This window comes from Oncorhynchus tshawytscha, linkage group LG28 (assembly GCF_018296145.1).
Source record: "Oncorhynchus tshawytscha isolate Ot180627B linkage group LG28, Otsh_v2.0, whole genome shotgun sequence".
NCBI classification, from domain to species: Eukaryota; Metazoa; Chordata; class Actinopteri; order Salmoniformes; family Salmonidae; genus Oncorhynchus; species Oncorhynchus tshawytscha.
In genome coordinates this window covers 24,446,429-24,464,628 of record NC_056456.1, presented here as the reverse complement: position 1 = coordinate 24,464,628, position 18,200 = coordinate 24,446,429, and the positions used below count along the sequence as shown (strand labels likewise).

The 18,200-nt window shown below is 40.4% G+C and overlaps 4 protein-coding genes across 8 annotated transcripts in view; 1 reads left to right on the top strand and 3 right to left on the bottom strand.

Moving 5' to 3' along the window:
* Positions 1 to 4,162, bottom strand: part of LOC112226961 (ras GTPase-activating protein nGAP) — a 94,056-nt gene extending 89,894 nt beyond the window's left edge. Inside the window, exons 1-2 of one of the 3 annotated variants that reach the window (XM_024391674.2) lie at positions 3,901 to 4,162; positions 3,394 to 3,556 (exon numbers count right to left, since the gene is read on the bottom strand). In XM_024391674.2, the coding sequence (XP_024247442.1) occupies positions 3,394 to 3,520 (127 nt within the window). In that variant the 5' untranslated portion in view covers positions 3,521 to 3,556; positions 3,901 to 4,162. Of the gene's footprint in view, positions 1 to 3,393 lie in introns of all 3 variants that reach the window. The other 2 variants (XM_024391673.2, XM_024391677.2) reach the window with 2 other exon arrangements.
* Positions 4,163 to 4,809: 647 nt separating this feature from the next.
* ankrd45 (ankyrin repeat domain 45) lies at positions 4,810 to 6,573 on the bottom strand. Its single transcript, XM_024390841.2, has 5 exons — positions 6,079 to 6,573; positions 5,704 to 5,871; positions 5,426 to 5,520; positions 5,193 to 5,331; positions 4,810 to 4,990 (listed from the first exon to the last, which is right to left on the bottom strand). The coding sequence occupies exons 1-5, from the start codon at positions 6,398 to 6,400 to the stop codon at positions 4,959 to 4,961; spliced, it is 756 nt and encodes a 251-aa protein (XP_024246609.1). The 5' UTR covers positions 6,401 to 6,573; the 3' UTR covers positions 4,810 to 4,958.
* Positions 6,574 to 6,635: 62 nt separating this feature from the next.
* Positions 6,636 to 14,817, top strand: LOC112226959 (kelch-like family member 20). Its single transcript, XM_024391666.2, has 11 exons — positions 6,636 to 6,800; positions 7,435 to 7,498; positions 8,841 to 9,414; positions 9,771 to 9,929; positions 10,127 to 10,337; positions 10,542 to 10,725; positions 10,969 to 11,112; positions 11,265 to 11,398; positions 11,756 to 11,964; positions 12,170 to 12,276; positions 12,378 to 14,817. Exons 2-11 carry the CDS (start codon positions 7,476 to 7,478, stop codon positions 12,460 to 12,462), a joined length of 1,830 nt encoding a protein of 609 aa, XP_024247434.1. The 5' UTR covers positions 6,636 to 6,800; positions 7,435 to 7,475; the 3' UTR covers positions 12,463 to 14,817.
* Positions 14,818 to 15,428: 611 nt separating this feature from the next.
* On the bottom strand, positions 15,429 to 18,154 carry cenpl (centromere protein L). Of its 3 annotated transcripts, none has more exons than XM_024391667.2 (5): positions 18,060 to 18,154; positions 16,728 to 16,896; positions 16,311 to 16,562; positions 15,665 to 16,210; positions 15,429 to 15,567 (listed from the first exon to the last, which is right to left on the bottom strand). In XM_024391667.2, exons 1-5 carry the CDS (start codon positions 18,107 to 18,109, stop codon positions 15,493 to 15,495), a joined length of 1,092 nt encoding a protein of 363 aa, XP_024247435.1. In that variant the 5' UTR covers positions 18,110 to 18,154; the 3' UTR covers positions 15,429 to 15,492. The 3 variants fall into 3 exon arrangements, with proteins under 3 accessions (XP_024247435.1, XP_042163862.1, XP_024247436.1); XM_042307928.1 differs by lacking the exon at positions 18,060 to 18,154 and adding an exon at positions 17,264 to 17,685; XM_024391668.2 differs by lacking the exon at positions 18,060 to 18,154 and adding an exon at positions 17,088 to 17,238.
* Between the last annotated feature and the right edge of the window lie 46 nt (positions 18,155 to 18,200).

The following is an 18,200-nucleotide window of genomic DNA, read 5'->3' as shown; positions in this document are numbered from 1 at the left end:
TTAGAAAAAGATAAGATTATCATTCCTGCAACATTATTTTGTTTAAATATAATTTTATCTCTGAGAAATTAAGCTAATTGATTGCACTCAAATTGGGCATTTTAATTTATAGTAATCAATAAATATACTACCTAATGTAACCGATGTGAAATGGCTAGCTAGTTAGCGGGGTGCGCGCTAATAGCGTTTCAATCGGTGACGTCACTCGCTCTGAGACCTTGAAGTAGTTGTTCCCCTTGCTCTGCAAGGGTGCGGCTTTTGTGGAGCGATGGGTAACGATGCTTCGAGGCTGGCTGTTGCGATGTGTGCAGAGGGTCCCTGGTTCGAGCCCAGGTAGGGGCGAGGAGAGGGACGGAAGCTAAACTGTTACACTAACATCCGATTTGGACCAATTTTTTTCTAACAATAAGTAAGACATGCCAAAAAGCCACCCACGGACCCCCCACACCAATGAGCATACAGTTCTTTATGTTTGACAAATTGTATGGATCTGCGGTTCAGCGTATTGTTTCTTCATTCTATGTAATGTATTCTTAGTGAATTTGGTGACGTTTTTCTCCCCTATTCATGGAAATTAGTCATTAAAGTTGTTAGGTTTATGTCCCATCCTACATTCTGATGAAACCGGTTCAAACCACTAGATGGCGATGTTCCTGCTATTAGGTAGTATATTTTTCTATATATTGGTTTCCTTAGCCTGTAAGCAGTTTATGGACAATGTATGACAGCAACCCATGCTTTGGTTTGTTTACCTGACCACTTCAATTTTTTGCATTTGTTACACAAATCCAATGCAAGTCAATGGCTCCTTTATTAGCATTTTCACACTTCATATCCAAATCATCATTGAGTTACACAATCAATTGTTTCATACTTTAGGGTGATTTGGACATAAAGTGTGAAAATGCTAATATAGGTACCATTGACTGGCATTAGATTTGTGCCACAAATACTAGAAAGTTAGCATTCGAAACAGTGGACAACAAAACCAAAGCATGGATTTCTGTCAACCTTGTCAATAGACTGAATACAGGGTAAGGAAACCAAAATGTCCTTTTGTAACCTGGAACAGCTCCATCTAGTGGTCAAAACCTGGTAATTTCAGGATGTAGGATGGGACATAAACCTAACTTCAATGACTCCTTTATCTGAACAGGAAGATTTTTTAAAATTATTTTTATTTTTTATTTTTTTAATCACAAAAATCACTGGGAATACATCATGTAGGATGAAGAAACAATACTCCCGTGCCACAGCTCCATACTACTTGTCAGACAGAGAACTGATACTCTATAGTCATTGTTGGGTGGGATTGGTGTGGGGTGTATCCATGTGGGGGCTTTTGACAATTTCTTTGGATTCCTCATGTCTAACTCATCGCTAGAAAAAAAAAAATTGGTCCAAATCAGATGTTTGGTACTATATTTATTGAATATTACATGAATCCTATCAATTAAAATGGTACATTTGCAATCGATTATCTAAATTTCTCCGAGATCAAATTATATTTCAGTAAAATCTTACCTCATTTGCACACACTGTATATATACTTTTTATATTGTGTTATTGACTGTATGTTTGTTTATTCCATGTGTAACTCTGTGTTGTTGTTTGTGTCGCACTGCTTTGCTTATCTTGGCCAGGTCGCAGTTGTAAATGAGAACTTGTTCTCAACTAGCTTACCTGGTAAAATAAAGGTGAGAAAAATATATAATAACAATAATAATAATGTTGCAGGAACGCTAATGTTATCTGTTCCTAACAACAGAAACAATATCAGGGCAATCTGAGATGGTGGGTGTCGAAATCCCCTTTCTTGGGCTTTTTGAGGTGGAATGACCCTTCAATAATAATTTGAGAGAGGAGCAGGAAAAACCTTAGAAATCAATCCAGTCTATACATGTCATTACAGTTCAATTACCCAAAGTAGCTCTAGGTAGCTTATATCATGACCAAGGAAATGCAAAGCCAATGCAGGCCTCGACTAATTGTGAAAAATAATTTATGGATGTAAACATCAGCAGAAAAAGACACAGAATGGAATCCAAGCTTATCAAAAAACTATAAAAACATTGAAGAAAATACAGTAGCGGAAAGCAAAGGATATTTTGTGTAAGCACAATATTATTGAGCATCCCTTTCTATTCATCAAAGTGAGTGAGCTACCATGACAACAGTCCCTGCCTATTGGTCCTGTGTGGCTCAGTTGGTAGGGCATTGCATTTGCAATGCCAGGGTTCTGGGTTTGATTTCCACGGGGAACCAGTAAAAATGAAAATGTATCCACTCACTACTGTAAGTCGCTCTGGATAAGAGCGTCTGCTAAATGACAAATGTTTATGTAAACAAGACCACGGGATGTAGGCTACAAAGGTACATCAGTTCAAATGTAGCTCGCAATTCTTAGATCAAACCCCGCCTGGATGTAAAGACAAGTAATCAATAAATAGCATTGCAATTAATCAGGCCAGCAATTACATTATGCGCTCATCTTCCTCTGATCACAAGTCACAACCATATTGCATAGTGGCGGTAATGCTGCAATCCTATTCGCTACATGTTCACTAGTGAGGAACGTCATTTTCAGAGGGTCAAAACTCACATCCATCACCTTCACAATTCCTACTACTCATCATCCAGCCCCAACAATAGGATCTAACTTATTCATGTAGATACATAATAAGGTGCCTGAAAATCCTCCACTACTGGTGGTAGTGGCGTGAATTGTCCCCTGATAATATAGACGTGTCAATGTTTAATTAACTGCTTTTTCTGTATGTTCTGTGTGTAGTCCATGATGGGGCTTTGGAAATAAGCATGCAAAGTATTGGATATTAGGCTACTGCTCAGACCTATGATTTCATATGAATAGAAAGAAAGAAATGACCTTCATTCATCTTTGGATGTTGCCATATTTCATTTTTTGGACATGTGATGCACATGGAATTCTTAAAGAGCCTTTTGTGTGTTCTAGCCACTTGACAAAAATATGTAATTCAATCTCTCCATCATGACTCACCTTAAACAAATATGAAATAAAGTAGGAAGTTGGATATCCTTCTGTTGGGTGGCAAATATGTACCAGTGCAATGGCAAATACTCAAATTATACTTACTGTGATTTTGGCATGATCGAGCAAAGCCAATGTACATAATCGCACAATAGGGACAACCAATGGTGTTCTATTATATATGGGGTAAATTATGTATATGGTTACTGAGAAGTAGATGCTTGTTCCCTTAAGCCATGTGCCATTTTTTCCAATCTCGACACTGATGTTATTATGGCAATGTTGGAATAGGATTTTTAGATGTCAAAATGCACAGAACACTACTCACCTCAGTGCACAATGCAGTTAGAGAAAAAGCTTTGAAAATTGGCTGTCCATCTTACCATATACGCGCACCCATCCTTGTTGCTGACATAAAGAATCCCGCAGGATTCGGTCCACCAATGGATCCAAGGAAAGAAGTCCACCATGAAGAGAATCCACGTCGCCTGTGACTAAGTCGGTCTGCATACTAGAATCACCTTTCCAATAACTTCCAAGTAGAAACTGTGTCCAAATCGGAAAGTCCACGACGTAACGTTAATCATCAAAAGGAAGCAATGACGTTAGCTACTTAATTTAACTGCTGGTGAGTTAGCTTTATGTCAAAACATTACAGTTTAACCGGGCTAAGTTTTCTCGCGTTTACTAGCTCGCGCTAGCTATTTCATTGTTTGGTATAAACTAGCGTTCCAGCTAGTTAGACGAAAACCCTACCATCATTTTTTCTTTCATACTACTTACTGCGGGCTAGCAATCAACATTGTATTGCAGTCTAGTGGTAACAATAACAGTTTTTAGCTACACTGTTGACATTGTCGCCAACGGTCTTGTTCCCATATCCTCCTTACCCAGCGATCAGAGGTAGAGTGCTGCTCCAACAGGACCACGCGCAGAAAAAGTCCCGAACGTCTAGTACTATCCCCTTGTTATTCCAAGCAAATGTGTATGTAGCCAAATAAGTTTGTGTATCCGTGACGTCACTGATTCGCCCATTCTTGAATACAGGAACCGGTACTCACGAGGTTAGGTTTCTCTTCCCTCTTCCATGGGGGTCACATGTATTATCCAAACCCAAATTTCCACTTCTATCGCATGCCAGTGCAAGATTATTGGGATCCAGGAGAGAGCAGAGGATCACAGAGCCAATCGTTTACGCATGGGTTCAAGGCAAAGGGGTGTGCCCTGCTGTGTCAGATTCCACATGAACAAGAGTAAGAACAATTATTTAGAAGCGTCTATGATGTGCATATTATTATGAACAGATTTTTTTTGTAAATTATTAGAAATCTTTGAAATACAGACTCCAGCAATGGGACACACTTGAATTGTATTAACATTGCAAATATAGGTCTGATGTAGGCTGCAATTTAATATACTATTTCACTAATAAAAACATAATGGTGCAGCAACTAATTTTCTATTTGATACATTGAATTGATACCTAGCTAATTGTCTTATTTGAATACCATTTAAAATATACAAAGTTGTCTTCAAGTGAGTGAATTAAACTACCATACCTCAATTATGTTATTGCTAGTTTTATCATGTATATCATCAATAGATTACATACTACTTTCAGCATGTCTTATACATGCTTATATCAACTATGTATATAAACCATTGGTTTATGTCTTTTCACTCAGACTTCTCACAACACCAAACTGTGTACTATGTCTCCCCACTGTGGTAAGTATAGTCTGTTGAGAATTCCACCTCAAAATCATAACCCCAGTCATCTGTTAACTTGCAAAGACAATGCACACATGATAAATTATGGTGGTTCTGATATTTTATTATTTAAAATATTTTGATAGTACATGCAATGGTTGACAAATTCCACTTTGGTCAGTTAAACCATTTTAGACCTTCTCTGGACCCATATTTGATTGTGACACATTGATTATCTTCAGTTTTTGCTTGCTTTAACTGTGACTTCAGCTGCAAATAGAAATAAAAATGCATCACTCTCAAGTCATAGATATTCAGTCAGTATACATCCACACAATGTCAAAGTGGGTAGAATAGGTTTCCAATATAACACATCCAGGATGCATAATGTGCTGTGTAGATAAGGACAATAAACAAATGAGATAGACTTGAATTACGATCCTGCACAAAATCATTTGATAGTCATACTCACGTTGAGTCGTGAGCTTGGACAGAATGGGGATAATAATGTCCTCAAGATGTCTCCTCTGCTCAATGAAGTCTTGGATAGATGGGTTCTTGGCATTCTGGATCCAATCCGACTTTACTGAGCAGGTGTTTGTACATATGATCTAGGTAGAGAGAAAAAAAAGTTGTAAAAAGGACAAGAGAGGGAGATGTCTACTGGGAGTATAATAGTTTATTGAGTTAATGTAATTGTGTTACCTTATCCTCCTTGTTGAGTTTCCCTTGAACCTTCTCTGGGTCAGCAATGGTGTCTCTCACATGTGTTATGTAGGACTGCAAGTCCTGCTTAGCCTCTGGAGTGTAATAATGATGTTAATAATTATGTTTTTACATGCAGCACATGCTATGGAAGGAAGTGCATCTCATATATCTCATCTATCTCTCTCACACACGCACACACACACACACACAAACACACTGGCCTCATCCAGAAGCTTATACAAGTGCCTGACTGTCATATTTTCATTCTATCTCACCTGCCCAAGTAAGATATTCTGCACAATCCATTTTAGAATAACGGGAGGCAACTTCCATGGCTCTCTCCCTGCGGAAGTTCTTCGCCTGCATGTTGGCACCAAGTTCCACCAAAGTTTTCACTGTCTCAAGCTGGCCCCAGAGGGCTGCACAATGCAGTGGGGAATAACCTGTATTTGAAAATCAAAATGACCATGGTATTGTGTATTATTACTAGAGATGTGATCCTTTGATGTTTAACAAGTGTGTGTGTGTGTGTGTGTGTGTGTGTGTGTGTGTGTGTGTGTGTGTGTGTGTGTGTGTGTGTGTGTGTGTGTGTGTGTGTGCGCGCCAAGTAGTCTAGTTCCAATTCTATTGTTGGAACTTGGAACACCTACCTCTTGCTGTACATTCGTTAACATGAGCTCCATGCTTCAAAAGTTCCCGCACGGTGGTGCTTCTTCCCAGCATACATGCAATGAAAAGTGCATTTCTACCCAGTTCATCCTTTTCCCAGAACAAATCCTCTGGTGGCTCTTCATTGCCAGAAAGGCACTCGTTTTCCAAATGTTTTTGTAGACCTTCGATGTCTCCAGTCAAAGCATAGTGAAATACAGCATTTTCTTCAATTGACTGCATTGTTCTGGTATATCGTAGTATGCTGTGGTTCGTTGGCAAAGTAATTTTGCTAGATAAATAAATTACACGTATTGTTTCCATGGATACAAGGGTCACTCCTTTTTCCTTCCCTACTAACACCAATCCTTAAAAGAAAACGAAACGATGACTACCTGTATTGTCTTTTTGTCATTTGATTGGTGTGGAAAGTGCAACGTTATATACACACAAAAAATACGTGGAAAGTGTATAATCCCCACAAACATTTACTCATTCTTGTGTTTTCCTGTGCAATGCGCACATCGGAACTATGTGCTAGTGGAATACCAGCCAATAATCGTTCCGAGGGGGGACCTTGCGCTGAAATACACAACAATGCACATTTCCTGTCGATTGTAATTTTATAAAATGTCTAAAGAAAGCGTAGCTTGTGATTCTGCAATGTAGCTTTTGAAATATTGGCGATCTGTCACTTTGCTAGACGTTCGAATGGAAATATAAGGTAAGTATTTGTTTTCGACCTGCATATTTTCTTGATCCTGTAACGATAGCATTTCTCCATGGAAAATATTTGTGGTTAGCTAACCTAGCCAGACCGTTAGCTCTAGCAAGGAGGCGGCTAGCTAACGTTAGCTGCTTTCCTGAAAGTTGGCTAGAGTAGCCAGCTAGCTTGCTAAATGCTAACATTCGATGTTAGCGAGATATCTTTTATTTATTTTTAGAATTAAATGCAGTCTGCTAGCTACATAGCCCTCTAAATATAACAATTAGCTAGCTAGTAAGCGTCAGTTATTTCCTAGCTTAGTTTGAGTCTTTGTCTAATAGTAACTTGTTTTTCTAGCTAGTTTGTTAGCTACAGTAGTTAGATTTCAATCTCATCTGGATCAACAGTACCTAGCTAATAGCCTATCGGCCTGTTAACTGGTCAGCTATCTACCAAGACATTTCGAATAGGGTACACATTTTTCTAGCTAGTTGTCATAACTAGTCATTACTTGCATATCATGGTGACCTCAATATGGGAAACACAGTGTGTTTTTCCTCTGTATGTTACAGTAGTAGTGGCTTGTGTGGGCTAACATCCCTCCTTATAATACATTGGAACTTATCCCTCCTTTGTTTTTCCATTCACAAAGGTTGGCAAAAAGTTGTGGGACCAAAGGTTGTTTTTCTGTGCATGGACGGAAAGCCAATGCGCAGGTATGTGATGATTTGAGCTTTTTTTGTTTGGCGTAAATGCTTATCTCATTCAGTTAAAAATGAATGCTCATCCAATGACAATTGTGTCCTCGCTTAGTTAATCTTTCTTCATGGCAAATTATAGAAATTTCAGAGTGGCTGTTTTTTATTATTATGTAGGCTAGGTTTGCTGGAAATCGTCAAATCAACATGTATAAAAATGTAATCAAAATGAATGGGGATTGAGTTCTGTATGCTTCTATTATATAAGTGGAGTAGGATGCTTCACCTATGATTATTTGGAAATGACCCCAAACCAGTGAGGTGTCTTGGGGCTGGTTAGACAAGTTTTTCTCAACTCAACAATGTACATCACATCAATGGAGTTGAGTGGAAACGAATGTGGCTGGTCTGAACCTCCGACTACATCAAGTCGCTGTCAGTCGATACTTATAAAAAATATATTTCTTAAACCCTTGTGGTGCCCCTATGTTTGTCTTCTGTAGCTGCTTGCCTTTCAATGTTTGCTGAAATCCATACTTTTTAAATAAAACTTTCATCAAATGCAACCACTGGCTGTTTCCTCCTATCAACTGACAGCAACTCCATGTAGTCTGAGGTGCACGCCACCGACAGTCGTTGCAACCCAACTCCACAGAGATGAGAAACCGAGCTAGGGGTTGGTGAAACTGGGAGTGCTAGGCCTGTAGCCAGTATCACTTGCATCAATACCCAAATAGCTGTGGCGCCATGTTTCAAGGCCAATTTGAGTCTTTGTGGTTTGACAAATTCATCCATGTAGAATCAAAGAAAGACCTTATTTAGGCTGGTAAGTATTGATGTACCTTGGACCTCGTGTAAAACTAGATTTGAAAGACAGTCCTCATTTGTTCTGTGTAATAGCTTATGCTCCATTTACATAGTGTAGGAGGTCAGAGAAAGTCTCCTGTTGCCACTGCAAATTGAGCTATAATTGGAAGAGTTGATTACTGTTTGGCAACAAGAATTGCTCAGGCAGTTGCTCGGGGGGTAACAGATGCTAGCTGAAGAGGCCTTGGATTGCACTATAGACATTGTAAGTCATAGCCTAGTTGAAAGGGGATGTTTCTGTCTTGGTACTTGGTTCTTTCACATATAGACCTCAACTGTCCTTAGTTCAGACATAGCTGATGTCTGTTTAGCTAAGGAATTAGAGTATTATGTCAACTTTGATTCTGGCTCCCACCAATACCAACATTGACAGTACCAACAAGACCAATTATTAACTTTGATTAGGTTTTGTGGTGACTGTTTTTTATGATAAATCAGTGTTGGATTGTGTATGTTTATCCCTGATCTCTGGCTTTATGTGTCTGTTCTGCAGGGGTACAAGTGCACGCCCAGACAATACCGGAATGGACATCACCGCACGCTGCACACTGGGTGACCCCAACAAGCTCCCGGAGGGTGTGCCCCAGCCGGCACGCATGCCCTATGTGTCGGACAAGCACCCTCGACAGACGTTAGAGGTCATCAATCTGCTACGCAAGCACAGGGAACTGTGTGATGTCGTGTTGGTGGTTGGCGCCAAAAAGATATATGCCCACCGGGTGATCCTGTCGGCCTGCAGCCCTTACTTCAGGGCCATGTTCACAGGCGAGCTGGCTGAGAGTCGGCAGACAGAGGTTGTGATCCGGGACATTGACGAGCGGGCCATGGAGCTTCTCATTGACTTTGCCTACACTTCGCAGGTTACTGTAGAGGAGGGCAACGTGCAGACGCTGCTGCCCGCCGCTTGTCTGTTACAACTGGCCGAGATTCAGGAGGCTTGCTGCGAGTTTCTCAAGCGTCAGTTGGACCCCTCCAATTGCCTGGGTATCCGTGCATTTGCTGACACCCACTCCTGCCGCGAGCTGCTGAGGATAGCTGACAAGTTTACACAGCACAACTTTCAAGAGGTGAGGTGGTCTCTCTTTTTCATACATGTGAGTCTGTGTACTCACTCTCTGAGGCACAATCTTGAATCTGTTTATTTTATTTTTTACTGCCTTTCTACATTGTCAACAACAAAAAAATCACACCCAGTTTAGTATTTCTATGAATTTAAATCCCCATGTTATTTGTACCCTCAGGAAATAACTGCCGTTGATCTTTCAGAATTTTCAAATGTCAATTAGATGCTGCTGCCGGTTTAACTTTACTGCCTTTCCATTCATCATTCTATTGAGCACAGCCCCTGTCTTTTTTGTGGGCTTTTAACAGGTTTCAACTGATGAAAGGATGACTGAAGTAATTTAGCTTACTTTGCCCTCAGGTGATGGAGAGTGAGGAGTTCATGCTGCTTCCAGCCAACCAGCTGATAGACATTATCTCCAGCGATGAACTGAATGTGCGAAGTGAAGAGCAGGTTTTCAACGCAGTCATGGCCTGGGTCAAGTACAGCATTCAGGAGCGCCGGCCACAGCTGCCACAGGTGATAGCTGCTATGTAAACACTTGATTATTTCAAAGTATGAGATAGAATGTTCTTTTCCATTACTCAAACTTTATACACATTTTAGTTTTAATTCCAAAAGGAAATGTAAGACATAAGACTAGCGACAGTGTGAAACCGAAAGTGTGTTATTCCACCTGGTAAGTCATTGATTCAGGATTTGTTTTCTGGTTGTAGGTCCTCCAGCATGTTCGTCTTCCTCTTCTGAGCCCTAAATTTCTGGTGGGAACGGTGGGATCAGACCCTCTCATCAAAAGTGATGAGGAGTGCAGAGACCTGGTTGATGAGGCAAAGAACTACCTCCTCTTGCCCCAAGAGCGACCTCTAATGCAAGGGCCAAGAACACGGCCCCGGAAGCCCATCCGGTGTGGAGAAGTGCTGTTTGCAGGTTAGTGTCTTAGAACTGTTAAACATTACAGCTTTCTTTCAGTACGTGTGTCTGATCACATCTGCTTATAAAATGATTTCAAAATAACAGTCATGCCTAGTTTGGCCAACATGTTGTCCATTGAATATACAAAATATTCCAAAGGTTAAGGTTAGAAGAGACAAAGTCCTACAAAGTGTTTTATTTTCTCTTTCATATTCGAAGTTGGAGGGTGGTGCAGTGGGGATGCCATTTCCAGTGTGGAGCGATATGACCCACAGACCAACGAGTGGCGCATGGTGGCTTCCATGAGTAAGAGGCGCTGTGGAGTGGGGGTCAGTGTCCTTGATGATCTTCTCTATGCTGTCGGCGGCCATGACGGGTCCTCATATCTCAACAGTGTGGAAAGGTTAACATTTTTTTCCCTGTTTCTAAAACAATGTCCACGTGTCACCACCTCGTTAATGTTTATTTATAGGGCCTCATCCCAAATGGCACTATGTCCCCTACTGTATATAGTGCTCTGGTCAAGGTAGTGCACTAAATAGTAAATATTGGAACACCTGCCAGATCTTATCAAGAGGCTTATCTTCCTTTCATTGTTTAACCTCCTTATCTTACTGTACTGTACTGAAATCACTCTCCACAACAGGTATGACCCCAAGACCAATCAGTGGAGTAGTGATGTGGCTCCCACCAGCACGTGCAGGACCAGTGTGGGTGTGGCTGTCCTGGGCGGGTATCTGTACGCAGTAGGGGGCCAAGATGGAGTATCGTGTCTCAACATTGTTGAAAGGTGACTATACAGTGTGTTCTATCAAGTTGAGGTGAAGACAAATCATCTTGCAATACTAAAAGTATTATAATAAACATTTTTACATGCATCCTAAAATATCACAGAAAGCTGACTCCTCTGAGTAATCTGACTGTATGCATGATCTGTTGCAGATATGACCCCAAGGAGAACAAATGGACACGCGTGGCCTCGATGAGCACCAGGCGCCTGGGTGTAGCCGTGGCTGTACTTGGGGGGTTCCTCTATGCAGTGGGAGGCTCTGATGGCACGTCCCCTCTCAATACAGGTACATATGAATTACTTAGAAAACAGTACAGTAGCTTTCATTGGTCAGCACATCACTAAAAGGGTGTATACTACTTTATTTATTTCCACTTATAAGTCACATGAGAAGCTTTAGAGATCCTAAGAAAAGAGATCCTACAATCACATAAATGCCCACAAAGTTCCCTACAGATATCTATATCATATTAGTTAGGCACCAAATGGAAGAAGACTGACTAAAACAGGGAGGAACCACCTGAACTTGTCCAGTAAAAAATACTTGTTTTTGTTTTCTTGCTACGTTTTGCTACAGTGTACCCTAATGAATATGGCCCTGCTCTAACCTTTGCATGTTTGCGCTGCTCTTTTGTGAGCACAGTGGAGAGGTACAATCCGCAAGAGAACCGCTGGCACACCGTCTCTCCCATGGGCACCAGGAGGAAACACCTAGGCTGTGCAGTGTACCAGGACATGATCTACTCTGTAGGCGGTCGTGACGACACCACCGAGCTGAGCAGTGCCGAGCGCTACAACCCCAGGACCAACCAGTGGTCACCTGTTGTAGCCATGACTTCAAGACGTAGTGGGGTCAGTCATGGATCTCTTACATTAGACTTTTGATTGGTTTGGGTCTTTTATTTTAGGGTAAGCAGGCAAAGTGTTAGAGCTTTTGATCAAATCAGGTAATTTAATCAACTTTGTTGGGATGAACTAGATGAAGTGTGGAAGAATAGGAAATTAATCAAACGTTGGCTTTCACCTGTTGATGTTTGGAGCATTGGCTGTCTTGCAGGTTGGACTAGCGGTGGTAAATGGTCAGTTAATGGCTGTGGGCGGCTTTGATGGGACAACATATCTTAAAACAATAGAGGTCTATGATCCTGACGCTAACACATGGAGGTAGGTAACTGCATGCAAGAGGTTACTTAAGATGTATTACCCTAAGAGTGCTTGTGTTGAACCTGAGAGAACCTGTTATTCATTTTCTTCTTGTCCTCCAGACTCTACGGTGGAATGAACTACAGGCGACTTGGAGGAGGGGTTGGTGTTATCAAAATGACTCACTGTGAATCCCACATATGGTAATGCCACCAGTTTAAAGGACTCACCGTCGCTTGTGCCTCTGAAAGAAACATTGTTTATCGTGCAAGGAAGGAAGACTATATTAACTTTAACTCATCCACAGCCGTGTAATTGGCAAGCCAAGGAAATGTCTTGAGTGACTACAAGATGTGTCAAGTCTGGAAGGCTTCTCATCTAGTAGTCTATGGTTCATCTCTCTATTCTGTACTTCCTGTATTATGACTTGACACGCCAAGCCAGCCAAGGCCAAGAGGAACCAACTGAATAGGCCTGCATCAATCACATGAGGAACTATTATTTATGACATCACTGCAGCAAACACTTAATTTCCCCTTTTTCTGTTACTGAAATGGAATGATGCAGCTGCACTTTAGGATACAGTTCAGACTTTTGCTGTGTGACCTGTTATACTATACCAACATTGAGTTTACATTGAAATATTAAATGGGGCATGACGAAGAATCGTCAAAGAGAACTGATGTTTAACTGAAAATGTAGGATGTGGTCGCATTGCTTCTCCTGATCTTCATTGTGAATAGTTTAACTTGTTAGGCAGTTGTTTGAATCTCCTCTAAATTGAATGCACTGTGATTATAATTATTTTAGAATATTTTATTTTTTGGCTGTTTTTATTGGAGGTAGACACTGAGCATAACCTGGAGTTCTATATTCACAACTGGGAGTCCATTTTTGGCCGACTAAGATGTTAGCACTGTGCTGCTTACACAATATTATACTGAGTATACCAAGTATTAGGAACACCTTCCTAATAATGAGTTGCACCATACCATGTTCAAAGGCACTTAAATGTTTTCTCTTTTCCACCATCAATGGCACACATACACTAACCATGTCTCACATCTTAAAAATCCTGTTTCCTCCCCCTCATCTATACTGATTGAAGTGGGTTTAACAAGTGACACCAATAAGAGCTTGAACCTGGATTCACCTGGTCAGTATGTAAGGGATAGAGCAGGTGTTCTTAATGTTTTATATACTCAGTGTATATAACTGTTTCATACAAGATTGTTATTGCCCATTTAAGGCTGGATAACAGTTGATATTATTTTAGGAGCAACTCCTTGACACATCGCTTGTGCGTTTAACATTATATGACACATTTCTGAGACAGTCTTGCACTTTAATCTATTATAGATTATTCTTGAGGAATGAGTTGCATTGTGGTTAATCTAAAACACAGTAAGGAATAATAAACCGGTTGATGTATTATGCATTTTAACCTATTATTTGGTGAGCATGCAAAACATGGATGGACATTCAGTAATATACTTAATTGAAAAATGACCTCATCTTAACCTTATCAGACCCGACCCAGGCAATCCCTAGGTGAAAAACCTGAAATACACTACTTTCATTTATCTGCCTGCGACGTCCTCAAATTTAGCCTCACATGGCTACAAGTAGAACACAAAATAATTTGACATGAACAGTTGCATTTATGAGTTTTATTCACAAATGTCAATGAAAACAAGGTTGAGCAAGCCAAAACCTTGTAGAAAAGGAATTTATAAAATTGCTGTAAGTATAGAAATGGTTTTCTCAGTTGGAAATAAATATCCAACTATTCAGTGACAGCTGTGTGGAATTTGTGACAGCAACTGTGAGCTTATCACAGTATTATAGACACTGTTCTGGGATGTCCAATCAATGTAGAAGAGCCGTTACCTTCTAACGACTCTTTTGGCTTGTGAGCAAAACAGTGCATGTTTGTAGTTATCTCAAGAGTTTCATAGTGGAGTCATAAGTTTGTAGTCAAAACGTTCAGACTTTAGACATTTTTGTGAGAACTGTCTTCCTTGTCTCACAAACACAGCTCCAGCTCAGCCGCTGTTAATCGCAGAAGAAATAGACAAATCCAATGCAAAAACCCAGAAGCCTGTTTTAAAAGGGGCTAAGGCACTAAAACACACCAGCTTTACCGTGATACTCGAAGCATTTTAATGTCTATATAAATCCCATGTTACCATTGAGCAGAAACATATTTCATCATGTGTTCTGCTGAAACTCTATCCCTATGCGTATGTATATCACCCAAATGTGTCATCTGTTCACAAGTAATTATTAGCCTTTACCAGTCATTCAGTGGTAGAGAAATTGCTACCTTTTGAAATGAATGTCCCTCTTTCACACATAAGTATGGAAGTGTTTTGGGGGAAAATGTTTAGGAAGAAAGATGAGGGATGCTTAATTTCTGCTGAAGGTCTGAGATCTCTTTATGAGCTATAAGCCTTGATAAAACATGTGGCATTTTACCCTTATTAACTGTTTTGGATTTGTCTGTGTACTGACAAAATAACCCATTCTGTTAATAAAAACCTTTTTTATTTCCAACTTTAATAAGCTCAAAAAACAATCTGTATTTGAACCATTTAGGAAATCACTGCACAGGGATTACAAGGCTAGTTCTCTGGGAAACTAGGCTTTGTTAGTTTTCACTTGATTCACTGTAATGTATATCTGGAAAGGATTGTGTATATATATAGATATATATATAGGAGAACTTCTGCCCAAGTTACTTGATGGCAATGGATTTACCATGTCTCAAACCTGATTATATAATAAATTATAAACTGGGTGGTTTGTGCCATGAATGCTGAAAGCCATGGTATATCAGACTGTATACCACAGTTATGACAAAACATTTATTTTTACTGGTCTAATTACATTGGTACTCAGTTTATAATAGCAATAAGGTACCTCAGGTGTATGTGGTATATTGGCAAAATACCACAGCTACGGGCTGTATCCAGGCACTCTGCATTGCGCCTAAGAACAGCCCTTAGCCATGGTATATTGGCCACAAATCACCCCCGGTAGCACAATTATGTCTACACTTTTAGCTTGTAATGAATAATATCTATAGAGAACAAATGTAGCAGGAATTGTTATTTTGTAATGTATGCACTTGCCTTTTCATACAATACAGGTACTTATGCTATTTACAGGAATATAAATGTCAAACAGTTTAATTTCATATGGACAGTAATTGTGAGGTTTACATGCAAATGTTGATTAGATTGGCATCTTCAGGAGGGCACATTCTGTCAGCAGCTGCAGGATGGTGGTGATGTAGGTAGGGCTTGCAATCTGTGAAGGAAAAGAGATAGCAGATCTGTTTCACTCATAGCATTTCATTAGGATCTAAAGTTCTAGATACTTCTCCAGATGTGTGCATGATATCTACCTTGATTTTTCCACTATGGTGAGAAGAACCCAAAGCCGTGGAGACCTGCATCAGTGACCCAGCGGACAATTCTATCCTGAAGTGCCTGAAGAAGTGTGACTGCAGCCCTTTGATGAACCTGGTGACCTCCTCGATGCTGACATCTGTTGTGTCATCCTGCCGCACACTGTGCCAAAGCTCCCAGGCATCTTGTGGGTGGATGGTGTACTTAACATCCATAGGGGGTAGTGTTGGAAGGGTCCAAACCAGTTTCAGGTATTGGATGTTGATGTTGGGGTGGCACCCAATCCACAGGGCTGCGAGCCACTGGAGGTTGGCAGAGTTGATACCAAGAGGGCCAAAGCAACAGTCAAATGTCTTTTCAAACCAGGATTTGACCAAAACTGTGAGAGACTCTGGTCCCCTGGTACAGAGCAAAGGCAAACTGACAAATTCTGATGGTAGGGATCGGAGATACTCTAAGTCACCGTTGACGCAGGTCAGCCAGCCACTCCACACAACCTTCTGAGCATCATCTTTTGCAGCAAACGCTTGTCTGGAGAGAATCTGAGGATGAGAACAACAGATGACGTTGAACACCACAATTGGATTTCACAGAAGAATATAGCATGTACTGTAAACTACATTTAGAGAAAAAAAACCTTACCTGTATGAAAACCGTCTCAGCATCTTCATCCGTCTCTGCCAACCCAAGGACCACCGAGAAATTTACCTTGAAGCCCAATTCCTGGCCAACTTCAATCGCCAGGCCCTGTTGCTTCTCTGATACAATGAAAGCTGATAGATGCTTTGAATAGGATTTCAACTGAGTGTGTCTGAACTGGTACAAAGGTGTGACGTACGACAGCTCCCATTCTTTCGTCACCAGGAGTGCCACTTGGTCTGGGTCAACCTGTTTCTAGAGAGCAAAGAGAGAAGTCAGATGGCTGCAAATACAACACTCAAAGGATAATGTCTAAAAAATATTAAACAGGGCTACAGGATCAAGCCTACACATTAGTTGAGTCTACGCAATGGTGTTGAATAGTTGTGAATACAACCACAATTGGTTTTAGCTACTTACTGTGATATCACGTGATTTTGGAGTTCTTCTACTTCTTGGTATTCTTAGAGCTGTCAGATGGCCTGATGTGTATCCCAGATTAGTTGCTTCAACGCAGCTTCGCATGGATCGCCTGTAACTATTGCTCCTTCGTTGTGCCAAGACATTGTTGAGTGGGGTCTTTACAATGCTGTAAAGAACATTATGTTATGATAGGTAGTGTAACGTTTATTTTACACCAAGCAGTGTAAAATAAAATAAAATGGAAAGCTGAAGTGATAAAAAGTAGAAAAACATTGTCACAAGCTAGCTAGCATGGCCTTGTTCTCTGACAGTATACGAAAGGGTTCATACTGCTAACGCTAGCAAGCTTTGGCTTACTCCATTCATAGAGGCCTAAATTCGCCTTTTGACGATAGTCTCTTCTGACCAGGGGTGTTTTGTTAAGAGCCCCATCGCTTGCTCTAAACATCGCTTGCGGTATGGTTTTGGAAACAGGAAGGCATCTTTCATATCAACGAGTATTTTTTTTTTAAACGGGTTCAATTACTACACACCTTATTAATAAGGTTAGTGTTCACACAGTGCCATTGTTCCATGTCACAGCGCGTGTTTAAAGAAAACAGACAAGAGTGGACTACAAACACCTGTGTAAACAGATGACAGACGCCAGGTGTAGTCACTGAAATATACTTTACTGCAACTGGTGTTAAAAACAGTGTGCAGTAAGTGTTTATTTTACATTTGTGAAATTGTGATGAAAGTAGAGGGATTTATGTTTCTAAAACAGTACCGCAATTGAGAATCAATTCACATTTAGATTGAATATTTGTCTGTTTTGGCTTCCAGAGCCAATTCGCCCTTTAAACAGAACATGTAAGGTAATTTGACTAAGGAATAAACTAAGTTTGTCCAATATTGGTCTAGAGGCACCCAGGGCCGTATGGATCTGTGCAAAAGTATACAGTAACTTTTCTTTCTGTGCAAGTTACAGTATATTTTTTATTTTGAGCCTTTCTCGCTGGTGAAAGATAAGGACCATTTATTTCGAAAGCCGTATTGCAAGTGATGACTGACATTAAAACACAGCATTGGGATTGTAGTTCACATGGGCTAGTCTTCTGCGAAGCTAATCGCTGAAAACTGTAGTGTACAGAAGGCAGAATACCGACTAATTTAAGAGTTTTTGAGAGCTAGTTTTGGCTAAGCAGCTGCTGTTTTGATACGGTCTGATTTCCTCGGTGGCTGACCAACAGCTCGGTTAGCAATCTTTTTTTATAACGCTAACGTCGATAAAAAAATTGTCTAACGATATTAATTAACAATAGATAAGCGATCTCACTAGTTGTGTACCTGCTCCGTTCCTCCATGACTGAAAAAAAACGGAAGTGGATTTTGAACATCGCGCTTTCCCGTGATGCAACTGGAATCTTGATAAGGAACAGTAATCGATTACAGCATCATTCAACATTGACGTCAAATATATGCGTCGAA

Bases quoted from the DNA above. Each gene is read 5' to 3' on its own strand.
- ankrd45 (XM_024390841.2), bottom strand. From the start codon at position 6,400: ATGGAAACAATACGTGTAATTTATTTATCTAGCAAAATTACTTTGCCA. The intron at 5,521-5,703 runs GTGAGATAGAAT...ATTACACTCCAG, and splicing joins AGAATATCTTACTTGGGCAG to AGGCTAAGCAGGACTTGCAG. The intron at 4,991-5,192 runs GTGAGTATGACT...TTCTATTTGCAG, and splicing joins GTCCAAGCTCACGACTCAAC to CTGAAGTCACAGTTAAAGCA.
- LOC112226959 (XM_024391666.2), top strand. From the start codon at position 7,476: ATGGACGGAAAGCCAATGCGCAG. The intron at 7,499-8,840 runs GTATGTGATGAT...TCTGTTCTGCAG, and splicing joins GACGGAAAGCCAATGCGCAG to GGGTACAAGTGCACGCCCAG. The intron at 9,415-9,770 runs GTGAGGTGGTCT...CTTTGCCCTCAG, and splicing joins CACAGCACAACTTTCAAGAG to GTGATGGAGAGTGAGGAGTT.
- cenpl (XM_024391667.2), bottom strand. From the start codon at position 18,109: ATGTTCAAAATCCACTTCCGTTTTTTTTCAGTCATGGAGGAACGGAGC. The intron at 16,897-18,059 runs GTACACAACTAG...TGTTCTTTACAG, and splicing joins GTCATGGAGGAACGGAGCAG to CATTGTAAAGACCCCACTCA. The intron at 16,211-16,310 runs GTAAGGTTTTTT...TCTCATCCTCAG, and splicing joins CTGAGACGGTTTTCATACAG to ATTCTCTCCAGACAAGCGTT.